This window comes from Mobula birostris, chromosome 11, assembly GCF_030028105.1.
Source record: "Mobula birostris isolate sMobBir1 chromosome 11, sMobBir1.hap1, whole genome shotgun sequence".
NCBI lineage: Eukaryota > Metazoa > Chordata > Chondrichthyes > Myliobatiformes > Myliobatidae > Mobula > Mobula birostris.
Window position 1 is genome coordinate 101,933,137 of NC_092380.1, and position 15,547 is coordinate 101,948,683.

General features: G+C 44.2%; 1 protein-coding gene across 1 annotated transcript; it reads right to left on the reverse strand.

Annotated features, from left to right (window-relative positions):
* Nucleotides 1-7,056: 7,056 nt before the first annotated feature.
* On the reverse strand, nt 7,057-11,888 carry fgf19 (fibroblast growth factor 19). Its single transcript, XM_072273185.1, has 3 exons — nt 11,590-11,888; nt 10,693-10,796; nt 7,057-9,887 (listed from the first exon to the last, which is right to left on the reverse strand). The coding sequence occupies exons 1-3, from the start codon at nt 11,840-11,842 to the stop codon at nt 9,597-9,599; spliced, it is 648 nt and encodes a 215-aa protein (XP_072129286.1). The 5' UTR covers nt 11,843-11,888; the 3' UTR covers nt 7,057-9,596.
* Between the last annotated feature and the right edge of the window lie 3,659 nt (nt 11,889-15,547).

Below are 15,547 nucleotides of genomic sequence, written 5' to 3' on the forward strand. Positions count from 1 at the left end.
GTGGCATGTCCAGGCCGGAGAGCGGCAGTGAGCCAATGAATGGTCATTGCTGGAGCGGACTTGGGGGCAATTTGATGCGGCGGAACTGAGGCAAAGCAGTGCTGAGGTGGAGCCTGGGCCCAAGACTGAGGAAAGACCCAAGGATTGCATGATTCAAGCACTGAGCCTGATTGGAAAAGCTGGGTATGGGCTGAAGCAAGGTGGCATGGCCCAGGACTCAGGAGCATATTGAAGCGGCAGAGCCTGGGTCCGAGAGTGAGGAACGACCTGCGGTTTGGACAAGTTAAATGCAGGGCCAGAGTGAAGTGGTCAGGGTGTCAGGGCCGGAGGCCATGGATAGTCCTATTCAGCTCGTTGCTCTGCAAGCTCTACTCATCTCTGCACCGAACTGAGGCGGTGACCTGCAACTGATGGGCTTCTGAATCAGCTGCAGTGATGCCTGACTTTGCAAACTTCAGCTCTGAATACTGTTTGCTTACTTTTATTGTTTGCATGATCAGTTTTATCTTTTCTCTGCACATTGGGTGTCCGTCAGTCTTTTTGTTTGATTGGGTTCTATTGGGTTTCTTTGTTTTGTGGCTGCCTGTAAGGAGACAAATCTCAAGATTGTATAAAGTATACATACTTCGATAATAAATATACTTTGAACTTTTAAAGATGAATTCTCAGTCCTCCCTCTTGGCGGTCACTGCACCTTGCTTGTCTGCTGACACTGTGTTTTCTCCTGTAATGTAATGCGTTGTTCTGCATTCTGTTTTTGTTTTTCCCTTGTGCGACCCCAATCTATGGAATAATCTATCCGAACAGCATGAAAAGCAAAGCTTTTCATTTTGCTTGTGACAATAATAGACCGATCACCAATTACCCTCTTCAAAAATTCAAGTTCAGGTAGCATCATTTCCTAATGAAACCAGATAATCTTTGTCATTCCAAGTGTAGATTAATTAAAGTTCAAGATACATTTATTATTAAAGCATGTATATATTATACAACCTTGAGATTTGTCTCCTTACACACAGCCAAACAACAAGAAACCCAAGAGAACCCATAAAAATACCGACAATAAACAAATGAGCAGCAGAGAGGACAAACACTAATTATGCAAACAATAAAAGGAAGCAAATAGCATTTAGAATGTAAGTGAGTCCCCAGACATGAAGACTGGAGCAGGCGCACAGTGCCTTGAGAGTTTTCCATGAGACCATAGGACATGGGAGCAGAATTAGTCCATTCAGCCCATCGAGTCTGCTGCACCATTCCATCATGGCTGATTTATTATCTCTCTCAACCCCATTCTCCTCCCTTCTCCTCATAACCTTTGATGCTCTTATTAATCAAGCACCTAGCAACTTTCACTTTAAATACACACAACGAGTATGCCTCCACATGCTCACTCCCCACTAGCTGAAGACATTTTTCCTCATCTCTGTTCTAAATGGACATCCTTCGATTTGGAGATGCTACCCTCTGGTCCTAGGAAACCTACTGTAGGAAGCATCCTCTCCACATCCACTCTGTCTAGGCTTTTCAATATTCAATAGGTTTCATTGAGATCCCCCCTCATTCTTCTAAGATCCAGCAAGTACTGGCTCAGAGCCACCTAATGCTCTTCATGTGTTAACCCTTTCATTCCCTCCCATTTCTCTCCAAGGTCATTATGAGCATTATCACATTATCCTCCACAACTTCTGCCAACTCCAAGGGACCCTACGACTAAACGTATCTTTATCTCCCTCCACCTTGCTTTTTGCTGGGATAGCTCCCTTTGTGATTCCCTTCTCCATTCATCCCTCCCCACTAATCTCCCTCCGAGCACTTACCCCTACAAGCAATCAAAGTGCTACACCTGCTCCCTCACCTCCTTTCAGGGCCCCAAACAGTCCTTCCAGGCGAGGTAACACTTCAGCTGCTAATCTGCTGGGGCCACCTGTGGTGACCGGTGCTCCCGATGTGGCCTCCTCTACATTGGTGAGACCCGTTGTAAGTTGGGGGGGGGGGGGGACGCTTTATTGAGCACCTGCACATCAACTGCCACAAGCGAGACTTCCCGATCGCCAAACAGCTTCATTCTGATTCCTGTTCCCGTCCTGATGTGCCGATCCATGGCCTCCCCTTGTGCCAAGATGAAGCCCCCTTCAGAGTGGAGGAGCAACATCTTATATTCTGTCTGGGTACTCTCCAACCTGATGGTATGAATATCGATTTCTACTTCCAGTGAACAAATTTATCCCCTCTCCTCTATTCTCCACTCTGACCTTTCACTTCTTCTCACCTGTCTGTTACTCCCCCTGGGCTCCCTCCTCCTTCTCTTTCTCCTATTGTCCACTCTCATCTCCTATCAGATTCGTTCTTCTCAATCCCTTGCCTTTCCCAACCACCCGGCTTCACCTATCACCTTTCTCCTCCCTCCACCTTTTAATTCAGGCATCTCCCCCATTCCCTCTCAATCCTGATGGAGGGTCTCTGCCTGAAACATCGACTGTTTACTCTTTTCATAGATACTGCCCGGTCTGCTGAGTTCCTCCAGCATTTTGTGTGTGTCGTTTTGGATTTCCAGCATCTGCAAATTTTCTCATGTTTATCACAGCGGACATGAAGATAAAAATACCGATCCACACTCTGCATCCGTGAACAACTGACAAATACAAACAGGACATCTGCCAGATGGTTATAACACTTGATACAGTATTGGTGCCAATAGTCTTTAAAAAAACAATAATTAGGGAAATTTAACAGGCACTTGGAAAAGGCTGAGTTAATAATGGAGAAACAGTATGCTTTTGTTAAAGATATATCATGTTTGACTAATCTGATTGAAGTTTTGATGAGATAACAGAGAAGAGTGATGAAAGGGAAATAGTATATGTCAGCTACCTGATCTTCAAAAGGTGTTTGGTTTATAAGATTTAAATCAATGGAATAAATGGCACAGCCGCAGCATGGAAACTAAATTGTTTAAAGGAGGAAGGCAGAGATTAGTGGTATATAATGTTTTCCATCCTTCAATTTTTTTAAAGATTAGAGGATAGTAAATATTGTATTTTATCTCTAAGGGCCAGTGCTGATGATAACAGCTTTCTTTTTGCTATATTTTAATTATCTACAGTATTGTGCTAGGAGCCTAAGACTTTTGCACAGCACTATAATTATTTTATGTATTGCACTGTACCGCAAAAAAAAAACACATTTCATGACATATGAGTCTCCATTCAGGACTGAGAGTGGGAAGGGGGCAGGGAGAGGGGAATCATGGTTGGGAAAAGGGGAAGAGGGAGAGGAGGGAGCAGGAAGTACCAGAGAGACCTTCTGTTATGATCAATAAACTAATGGTTTGGAATTAAATGACTTTGCCTGGTGTCTCAGGGCTGGGTGTTTCTGTACACTGTCCCACACACTTCTGTGGTGCTCCACCCTCACCATTCCCAACACTCTTTGCTCTCACCAGATTTACAAACTCGCTCTCTGCTCCATGTTGACAAATACAGTACTGTGCAAAAGTCTTAGGCACCCCATCTCTCTCTCTCTCTCTCTGTATCTATATATATGTTGCTAAAACTTTTGCACAGTACTGTAGATGCAGTTGTGCAGGGTATGATAGAAACATAGAAAAATAGAAAATAGGTGCAGGAGTAGGCCATTCGGCCCTTCGAGCCTGCACCGCCATTCAGTATGATCATGGCTGATCATTCAACTCAGAACCCTGTACCTGCCTTCTCTCCATACCCCCTGATCCCTTTAGCCACAAGGGCCATATCCAGCTCCCTCTTAAATATAGCCAATGAACTGGCCTCAACTGTTTCCTGTGGCAGAGAATTCCACAGATTTACCACTCTCTGTGTGAAGAAGTTTTTCCTCATCTCGGTCCTAAAAGGCTTTCCCTTTATCCTTAAACTGTGACCCCTCGTTCTGGACTTCCCCAACATCAGGAACAATCTTCCTGCATCTAGCCTGTCCAATCCCTTTAGAATTTTATACGTTTCAATAAGATTCCCCCTCAATCTTCTAAATTCCAGAGAGTATAAGCCTAGTCGATCCAGTCTTTCATCATATGAAAGTCCTGCCATCCCAGGAATCAATCTGGTGAACCTTCTTTGTACTCCCTCTATGGCAAGAATGTCTTTCCTCAGATTAGGGGACCAAAACTACACACAATACTCCAGGTGTGGTCTCACCAAGGTCTTGTACAACTGCAGTAGAACCTCCCTGCTCCTGTACTCGAATCCTCTTGCTATGAATACCAGCATACTATTCGCCTTTTTCACCGCCTGCTATACCTACATGCCCACTTTCAGTTACCGGTGTATAATGACACCCAGGTCTCGTTACACCTCCCCTTTTCCTGATTGGCCACCATTCAGATAATAATGTTTTCCTGTTCTTGCCACCAAAGTGGATAATCTCACATTTATCCACATTAAATTGCATCTGCCATGAATTTGCCCACTCACCTAACCTATCCAAGTCACCCTGCATCCTCTTAGCATCCTCCTCACAGCTAACACTGCCGCCCAGCTTCATGTCATCCGCAAACTTGGAGATGCTGCATTTAATTCCCTCGTCTAAGTCATCAATATATATTGTAAACAACTGGGGTCCTAGCACTGAGCCTTGCAGTACCCCACTAGTCACTGCATGATGAAAAATGATTGTTTTTTACAGAAATGTCAATTTATGGATGTCAATTAATTCATGGTTTATGGTGATCAAGTGAATATTTAAAAGAGATTTCGGGTAAGTATTTTACACAGAGTGATGGATGGCTGGAACATGCTGGCAGAGGGGGTGATGAAGCCAGATATGATAGCGGTGTTGAAGAGGCTTATAGAAAGACACATAAATATGCAGGGAAAGAAATAGATCCTGTGCAGGCAAAAGGGAGTTTGTTTATTTTACCATGATATATGACATAGGCATTGTGGGGTAAACACGATTCTGTGTTCTATGGTACCAGGCAGTCCACTCCAGTGTATCATTGCGGCATCCAGTGAACAAGTTGGGTCATAAGATAATCATATTGAATCATAGAGTCATAGAAAGCTACAGCACAAAAACAGGCCATTCCGCCCATCTAAACAATTTAAACTGCCTAGTCCCATCAATCTGCACCCAGACTATAGCCCGCCATATACCTCCCATCCAAACTTCTCTTAAACATTGAAATCGAAATTGCATGCACCATTTCCGCTGGAAGCTCATAGGCACTCTCACCATGCTCTGAGTGAAGGGCTTTTCCCTCATGTTCCCCTAAACACTTCACATTTCACCCTCTAGATGTAATCTCACCCAAATACAGTGGGAAAAAAACCTGCTTGCATTTACTCTGTCCGTGCCCCTCATTGAGTGCTGGGGTGGAGATACTTCTCTACCGAGGGAGATGAAAGACACTCCTTCACTCCGCTAGCCCACAGGTCACCTTTGGGCAAGGTGTAACACCTGCTTAGCCCTCTGATCAGGGTCACATGAAGCCATGGGAGCAGGTGGTGGATGATCAGCTGAGCAGCTGGTGCACATCACGAGTCCTGGTTATGCGACCACGGACGCCAGGCAGACCATCTCTGAAGAGTATTGATAATGGCTGGGGTCATCCATCTTGCAAAGACACTGCCCAGAAGAAGGCAATGGCAAACCACTTCTGTAGAAAAATTTGCCAAGAACTGTCATGGTCACCATGATCCCCATGTCACATGACACGGCACATAATGATGATGGTGATATCCCTCATAATTTTGTATACATCTATCAAATTTCCCCTCAGTAGATAGACTGTTGCACACTTCCTACCTAGTGTTTTGAAACATAATCAGACTTGCCACATTAAAGATGATGGGCACATGTTCAGTTTACTTTTTGAGAGAGTGTAGATGTGCAAAAACAAGGGAAGCTACGAAAGATGTTTATCAAAACGGGATTGTTCTCTCTAACTATTGGAAAACCGTTTGTTATTGCTATGACTTGGAAGTCTACCTGTAAAAGCTTTGAAAAAGGCAACAATTAGGGTGTTCAAAAGGTAATTTGATAAAGACTGGGGGAATATTTTTACAGGGTGACATGGAAAGATTAGGGGAAGGGACTGAGTGGGTTGCTCGATGACAGGGGTTCCCAACCTTCGTTATGCCATGGACCCCTACCATAGACTTAGGGGTCTGTGGATCCCCAGGTTGGGAACCCTTGCTCTATGAGGAGTCAGCCTGCTCATTAATGCAAATATCTAATTTGTAATGTGGGAGGAAACCAGAGCACACAGAGGAAACCCACATGGTCACAGGAAGAATATACAAACATCGGAATTGAACTCAGATTGCTGCCGCCGTAATAACATAACAGTGTACCATGCCTCCCAAATATATAGTTGAAATGCAAAACTTTGACATGTGAAAGGATAAAGAGATGATGTATACACTTGGTGTATTTTATTAGATGCACATGTACATCTGCTCAGTGTAAATATCTAATCAGCCAATAATGTGGCAGCAACTCAATGGATAAAAACATGTAGATATGGTCAAGAGGTTCAGAGCAAACATCTGAATGGGGAAGAAATGTGACCTAAGTGACTGACAGTGGAATAATGGTTGGTGCCAGATGGGGTGGTTGGAGTATCTGAGAAACTGCTGATCTCCTATTATTTTCATGCATAACAATCTCTAAAGTTTACAGAGAATGGTGCGAAAAAACAAAAAAAAAATCCAGTGAATGGCAGTTCTGTGGGTGAAATTGCCTTGTTAATTACAGAGATCAGAGGCGAATGGCCAGACTAATTCAAGCTGACAGGAAGGTGACAGTAATTCAAATAATTATGCGTTACAACAGTGGTGTGCAGAGGAGCATCTCTGAATGTACAACATGTTGCAGCTTGAAGTGGATGGGCCACAGCAAAAGAAGGCTTTGAATACTGTATACACTCAGTGCTCACTTTATTCGGTACAGGAGGTAGGTACAGGCATAGGAAATTCCTAATAAAGTGGCCACTGAGAGTACTATACATTTAATGGACCGCAGCCACTTGTAATCTATAAAAGCAAATGTGATCGAATGAATATGGACAACATCTCATGGCATGTAATGTACATTTTATTTTAGTACAGAAAAAGAACATACTGTGTTTAGTCCAAAAATAGCAGTGTAAAGTGAAAGCATTGATGTTGAGGGGTTCAATCCAACAGCAAACACCTGTCCAAATTGTCCATTATTTACAGTCACCTCACATTTACATATAACTACAAGTGATTGATTTACTTTTACTTACTGATTGCTCAAGCAAGACATGGAAATCTTTAGCCCTCTATGAACACAGTTCACTTAACCAAATTACACAACATTGGGAAAAACATATAAATATATATACATAAATAAAGTAACAAAATAGAAAGAAATACTACTCAATAAGTTAATCTTAAATACCTTAGTAGTGGTCAAGTGCATCTTTGGATGAATTTACAATCAATTTATTTCATGTACATTTCCTTCAGATTCAAGCATTATTTCATCTGAGGTTTTATGCTGTAGTTCCAGTTTTTGTGGACTTGCAATTTTAAAGCCATTTCGCCATTGCCCTAGGAATGATACCCACATTTCCTCCTTAAAATCCATTGCAGTGTGCATCAGCTGTAGAAGCTGGCCCCATTACCTTGCTAAAGAAAAGCGATGTTAACTAGTGACAAGTTTTAATTAACAAATACCATCTCCTAACAGGTGGACTGGTATAAACTGTACAGACAATGAAGTGGAAGCACCTTCCTCATCAGGTAGAGTTTAAAACTATGCTTTCTATCTCTGCTTCTTCAGTAATACATTATTCCTTCTCAGAATAGGAATGATCTGTGAGATATATTGGCCAAAATATTGGGTGATCTGTACATTTGCTCGTTAATGCAAATATCTTATCCGTTAATCATGAAGCAGCAACTCAGCGCATAAAAGAATCAAGAGGTTCAGTTGTTCAGACCAATCATTAGAAGGGGGAAGACATGTGATCTGTGACTTTGACCATGGAATGATAGCTGGTGCTAAACGGGGTGATTTGATTATCTCAGAAACTGCTGACTTCTTGGGATTTTCATGCACACCAGTCTCTAGAGTTAACAGAGAATAGTGCAAAAAAAAGCATAGAAAACCAGAGAACAGCAGTTTTGTGGGAAAAAACACTTTGTTAATGAGTGAAAGTCAGAAGATAACGCCCAGACTGGTTCAAGCTGACAGGAAGGTGACAGTAACTCAGGTAACTACACATTACAACAGTGGTGTGCAGAAGATCATCCCTGAATGCACAACGTGTTGAACCTTGAAGTGGATGGGCTACAGCAGCAGAAGACCATGAACATACACTCAGTGGCTGCTTTATTAAATAGAGGACGTACCGAATAAAGGAAGATCCTGAACATTTAACACAGAAATTTTAAATAGCATCTTCAACCTCAATCTAATAATGGGGAGCTTACATTGAACCATCAGTTTTCCAGCTAAAGATTGTATTATATAATCCTTCCTCTTCCAAGGGATTTTGGGGAAAGAGACTGTTGGACTTTTTGATCATCCTAGACAGTCCTCTGGAAACTGGTGTGACTTCCTTCATCTTCACTTTGGTGGGGTTGTGAGATGATGTTTGAGGCCACAGTGGGGCCCATGGACATCACATTGGTAGATCAGGGTGTGTCTGGAAGGAGGCTCCTGACCGAATCCTCCCAGGCTTTGAGTGGCCTGAGGCCAAGGATTCCCAGGACTCAGTGGACTGGTTGCATTTTACCTTTGTTTCCAAGGAGACTGAGCACATTGTCAAACGATTCCCTCAGTCAGAGTTTGAAATAAGCGTGTCTGCTTTCGGACTTGGGCATGTGACAGGACCACGTGGCCTGCCGAACACAGCTGGCCCAGTGTAGTATGGCCTCCATTGTGGGGCATGTTGGTCTGGGAAAGGATGCTGGCTAATCTGGATCACTTACTCTCCCAGCTGATGTGAAGATTTTTCCCAAAAAGGCAACGCACTTTGAGGTGAGTCCAAATCTCAGCTATGAGGACAAGGGTCTGGGAGTCCCAAGAATTTTGGGATAGGTTTGCGGTCTTCGTCTTCAAATACTCTTTCTTTTCCAGAAAACATGAGAGACCCCAATTGCTGGAATTTGAAGCTAGGAAACAAACTGCTGCAGGAAATCAATGAGTCAGGCAGCACCCAATAAAGAGAAATGGACAGTGGAGGAAGAGTCCAAATGAAAGGTCGCAACCTCATCTTTTCAGTTGTCCTTTCCCCCTCAGCAAGATGCTGTTTGACCCTCCAAGTTCCTCCAGTGTTTATTTCTAATACATTCTCTACAGGCTGTTTGTCTCTATAACTGTACCTCACTGCAAACCCTGAGGTTTGGGGAACTTGTTGTAGTTACTTCACTTGTACGGGAGTCAAAAGCAGAGTGTAAGGAATGCCTTATAAACCGTGGCTGCTGCCTCCCAGCCACACACTTCACGTGGATTTAAAATCCCGAATGTGGTTTGTGGGCCCTGGAAAGGCAAGGCACTGCGGCCAGAGTGTGGAGCAAATATTAAACAGTCAAACCAAACCAGACAGCCATCAGCAAGGCGTCACGTCTTCGCCAGTCGACGAGCGCTCATGTGGCTTCGTACGTGAAATCAAGGGGGTCCATGCTGTTGGCTTGAACGAAGGAAGAGGGGTGTTCGGGAATTTGCCAAGATTCGTCGTCGGAGTCCAGTGGGAGGGGCGGCGTGTTCCGTATGGGCAAGAACTGAGAGAGAGGGGGCAACGTCCTCCCACGAACGTGGCCACGAAGTCTCCTGGTGCTCAGGGACACGGCAGCTCCGTACTTCTCCGACCAGTACACGTTATAGGTGCCCGACAGCAAGCGCTCTTCGAACGAACAGTCTCCTTCGTTGTAGGACAGCTATAAGGAAGATAGGGAGATTACGAGAGAGAGCGAGAGAGAGAGAGAGAGAGAGGAGGGGAAGAGAGGGGAGCAGAGAGAGACAGAGAGGAAGAGACAAAGAAAGACAGAACGTGAAAGAGATACAGATGGAGAGATGAACAGAGAGAAGAGGTGAAAGAGGAAGAGAGAATGAGTGTGATAGAGAGGGAGGGAGGGGGAGAGAGAAAGAGAGAGAGAACGGAGGGGGTTAATCGGAGTGACTGAGTGATTTATTTATTGGCCGCTCGCAGGCGACGAACCCGGCACCCGAGGTTACCTCGTGGCAGACCGGCCGGTCATTGAACTCGCGAGGTTAGTAACTTGCAGTAAACCTACTCGCGGCGCTCGCGGGGTCAAATCAGGCGCTTGGGTAAGAGTTTGGAGCAATAAATACCAGAGGGAGTGCAGAGGGAGTTTCAGCATCACCTACCTCTCTCTCTCTCTCTCTCTCTCTCTCTCTCTCTCTCACACACACACACACACACCACAAACTCCACAATTTAAAAAAATACCATTAAATGTCACAAAATGCCATTCAACACATCGATCCCTCCGCTATACATTGCTTTCATCCAACGACAGGGTCACGCAGGTGGGGTATTTTTCTCCCGGGACTCCCTGTCTGTGTAGTGATAACTCTGTGGTTGTGAGGGACCTATCCGTCTTAATTTTAGGTTTGGGCGGGAGAGGATTTGCTTGGCATCGAAGGTCCTGTGAGATGGGGATATACTTCTTGCTGGGCAGATTGGTTGAAGGTGCAGCCGATGGTGATAAGAGCGCTTACCGAGCCGAGCAGTCTTCCGTTCCTCTCCATGCACAGGTAGCGGCCGCTGCGATAGCCTTTGATCGCCACCACGCCTGGAGCAACCGACCTCATCTCAAGGAGACCTGGAAGACAATCGGAACGGGTCAACAAGGGGCGCTTCACCGCGGGCAATAACCGCAATCGGCGACACTTCGCTTAGCTTCACGCACAAAATGCTGGAGGAACTCAGTAGGTCAGACGGCACATAAAAATATATAAACAGTCGACGTTTCGCGCCGAGACCCTCCATCAGGACTGAAAAGGAAGGGCGATCGTTCGCCTTCTCGCTCTCCACAACCAAGGCGCGGACCCAGTTGGTACCAGAACCACAAACAATGATCTATATTAAATCCGAGTCTACTAAAAGTTAAAAAAAAAGGACGGAAACTCGTTGATTAGACCAAATCTGCAGCGTAAGTACTTGTTGAGAATCTCCGCCGTCCTCGGCAAAGTAAAACACCCTCAGTAAAACACGGGCTTTACAAACACGCCACACAGAAAGGTAGCCCTTTACCGTGAAACAGACTCGAACAATGAGGCCACTGTAGTGACACCTTTTAAACTCCACCACCGCCTGAATCCAACCTTGCTAATCCACATACCGCGCTTTCTCTTAACGATTCGCACATAGGATATTGCCCCGTGTCATAAAAAAATGGAAAACAAACCAGCACGTGCGTCCAGATTGCTTTGTAAATAGACTAAATTCGTCTATACACTCAAAGGGGCGATTGCCTTGTACTGCGATTCGTTCCCAGTTGTGTAAACATGCCAACATTTTTCAATGCCTTAATCTGTTTTTGCACATAACACTGAATAATAATGTTAAGGTATAAAACTCCCTGGGTGAGTTTGTTATAACGAATGTGTACTTACTGTGCAAGCTCCGTTCGCGACTGCCGTCCACAGTGCCGTCGTCATTAATTTGGAGGTGATAACTGAGAAAACCGCCTTTGGCCTGAGTGGTGTACAGGTGCATGAACCTAATGGTCTGATCCCAGCCGGAGTTCACGTGTGGCCCCGCGTCAGGTACAGGCACAGACACCCCCAGCGCGGCGAAGTGCAGCTGGATCACCGCAAGAACGGCGCACAGTCTGCGCGCAGTCGGCCACATAGCGAGATGGTCCATCAAGCCGATGGATATCCTCGGTAACCTCAATCCTGCAAAAGGCAAACTCCTGTGTGTCTGATCTCTCCTTTTGCACTGAATAGAGATAGCGGAGGCAAGCCTTTTAAAGGTTCCACTCCTTATCAGTAAAATCGATACGCCTGCTCCCAAAAGAATTATTTGAAACTCAGTCATAATAGATTTTTTTTAAAACAAAGCGTCCGCCTACTCAAGTGTCGTTGTACTTTGCATCAGAGAGTACCAGGGATATCCCAACCTTGGGTAATTATTTTTTAACGTTATGGTTGTTTGCGCTGCAGTTTAAATAACGGTATGAATTGCTGTACGTTGTAACACAATCCACTCAACCCAGGCACAACTGAAAGAGAATGAAAAGACAATTCTCTTGACGGTAATCGTGTGTTCCATGTAGTTTATCAAAATAGAATCATAATCCGAATAATTCAATGCAACGAGCCATGACGTTATCACTGGATACTATCAAAATAATTTATGTAGGGGTGACGACATGGAATTACTTCACTGAAAACAGGCCCTCTTTTCGATGCAGAACAGTTTAATTTATTTACAGAATAAATAAAACTGTAAGTTGTTCTTAATTTCATTTGTATGTTTTTGTCCTGTGGACAATCCCACTTAAAACCATAAAACATAAGAGCAGAATTAGGCTATTCGGCCCATCGAATCTGCTCTGTTATTGCATCATGGCTGACTTATTGTCTCTCTCAACTCCACTCTCCTGCCTTCTCCCCGTAACCTTTGATCACTAATTAAGAAACTATCAGCATCCGCTTTAAATGTTCCCAATGACTTAGCCTCCTCAGCCGTCTGTGGCAATGAATTCCACAGATTCACTCCCCTCTGGCCAAAGAAATTCCTACTAATAGCCACTAATAGACGCACAAAGAAACAAGATTACCTACACACTAATTCCTTCAATCGCACACGAAGTCCACAGTCTCTGTCTTCTTTTCACATAAACACAGAAACATAATCAATATCACACATGCACGATATCTCAATCTTTCTCCCTCTTAACTCGCACATATGCACTCTCTCTCACTCACTCTGCCTCCGTGAAACACAAACGCAAAAAAAATCACGAGATACAGTATGCCTTCGCTATTAAATCTGATTCTGAAACACACACACACACACACACACACACACACACACACACACACACACACACACACACACACACACACACACACACACACACACACACACACACAGATGGACACAACATACACACAAGTAGTAAATTTCCATTCCTCCATCCCACCTCCCGAGGGCGCTATGTCCCAACATACAGATCCGAGTTTGTCTCCCGATCAATAGAAATCTCTCAGAATAAGAGGTGAAGGACGCAAACAGGTTTAGAGGCAAGAACTTCTTAGTTATTTCAGTTCTGCAGTTTATAGATCAATGCTCAAGGATCCAGAGCAGGCTTTTCCTATGTACTAAATTGCTTCCCCACCACCACCACCACCTCCGTGTGCCCGATGCATTCCTTACGTTTCACTTTTGGTGAGGGGAGAATGCATTGCGTATAAATAACTTCTTTCTCATTATCTAAAGGGCAGAATATTTTTTTAAGGAAATTAAATTAAGATTAGGTCGGGATGTTTTGTGCATTTTGTGCGCGTTCAAAAAAAGAAACACATCAGTGAACATGGGCAATGCAAAGAAAAAGCAAGTCGTTTTACAGGGTTTCAACTCAGGTTTTTTCAGACTCGGTCGTCTTTGATTTTTTTTCTCTTTGATTTTTGTCATTTCCCTTTGATTCTTAGTCTCTTTGCTTTTCGTCCTCTTTGTTTCGATTTTCTTAGTCTCTGTGTCTTTGTTGGACTCCCTTTTATCTTGCCGGCAGTCTTCTCTGTTTACATAGATCATCTTGTTCACTCAATGCCATTGATTTTCCCCTTCCTTCCGCTTGACCACTCTGTTCATCTCGCTTCAAATCTGTGCCTCCCACCAGTCCAGCCAGTATGAGTACCTCGCTCTCAGATTCCCCTTGCACCCTGTCTCATGGATTCTTATCTCCTCACAGCCCTTTGTCCACTCCCTGACGATTTGCACTCTGTGGCCTCTTTATTAGATAGCCCCTGTACCTAATAAAATGTCCACTGGGTGTATGTTCATGGTCTTCTGCTGCTGTAGCCCATCCACTTAAAGATTCATTGCGCTTTTGTTCAAAGATGCTCTTCTGAACACCACTTTTACAACGCGATGTTATTTGAGTTACTGTCACCTTCCTGTCAGCTTAAACTAGTGTTGCCATTCTCCTCTGACCTCTCTCATTAACAAGGCATTTTTGCCTACAGAACTGATTCTTACTGGATGTTTTTTTTCCTGTTTCTCACATCATCCTCTGCAAACTCTGGAGACTGTTGTACATGAAAATCTAGGAGATCAGCAGTTTCTGAGATACTCAAGCCACCCCATGTGGTACCAACAATCTGTCCATGATCAAAAGTCACCAGATCACATTTCTACCCCATTCTGATGTTTGGTCAGAACAACAGTTGAACCTCTTGGCCATGCCTGCATGCTTTTACGCACAGAGCTGCTGCCACATGTCTGGCTGATTAGATATTTGCATTAACGAGCAGGTACAAGTGTACCTAATAAAGAGGCCCCTCAGTGTAGTCTGGGTGCATCTCTCTGTTCTAATACAGAAGACTATGCAGGTGATTGACTGAAAAAAAATTATTGTGTACCATTTTGGCTAGCGTTTAACAAGAAAGACATCAGAGAACGTTTACTAGTAGTATTGAAAGAAAAAAAAGTTTTGCTTTCTTTGTCACATGTACATTGAAATATAGTGTGAAATGTGTCATTTGTGTCAAATCAAATCAGTGAGGATTGTGCCTGGCAGCCCGCAAGTGTCACCATGTTTCCAGCTCCAGCATAGCATTTCCACGACTCTAACCCTAAAAACAGATCTTTGGAATGTGGGAGGAAACCGGAGCACTTGGAGGAATCCCACATGGTCACAGGGAGAACTTACAAACTCCTTATAGGCAATGGAGGGAATTGAACACTGATTGGAGAAAGCTGGTGCTGCAAAGCAATTCACTAACTACTATACTACTGTGCAGTTTACACACAAGAGATTCTGCAGGTGCTGGAAATCCAGAGCAACACACACAAAATGCTGGAGGAACTCAACAGGTCAGGCAGCATCTATGCAGTGGAATGAGCAATCGACATGTCAGATCAAGTCCCCTCATCAGAACTAGAATGTTGTCAGATCTTAAGGGTTTGAGTTACAGAGAGAGGGTGGGCAGCCTAAGACTTTATTGGGGCATTGGAGACTGAAAGGTGACCGTATTCATCATCATCATTATGTGCCATGTCGTATGATATCATAATTGTTCTTGGCAACTGTTTCTGCAGAAGTGGTTTGCCATTGCCTTCTTCTGGACAGTGTCTTTACAAGACGGGTGACCCCAGCCATTATCGATACTCTTCAGAGATTGTCTGCCTGGCGTCAATAGTCACATAGCCAGGACTTGTGATATGCACCAGCTGCTCATACGACCATCCACCACTGCTCCCATGGCTTCATGTAATCCTGATCAGGGGGCTAAACAGGTGCTACTGTCATACGGGGGCGTTGGTAGTGGACCCAAATGCAAGACACAGACACTGAAGTACTAGGAACTGGACTATGTTTATTAAGAATGCTAGGGACAAGAG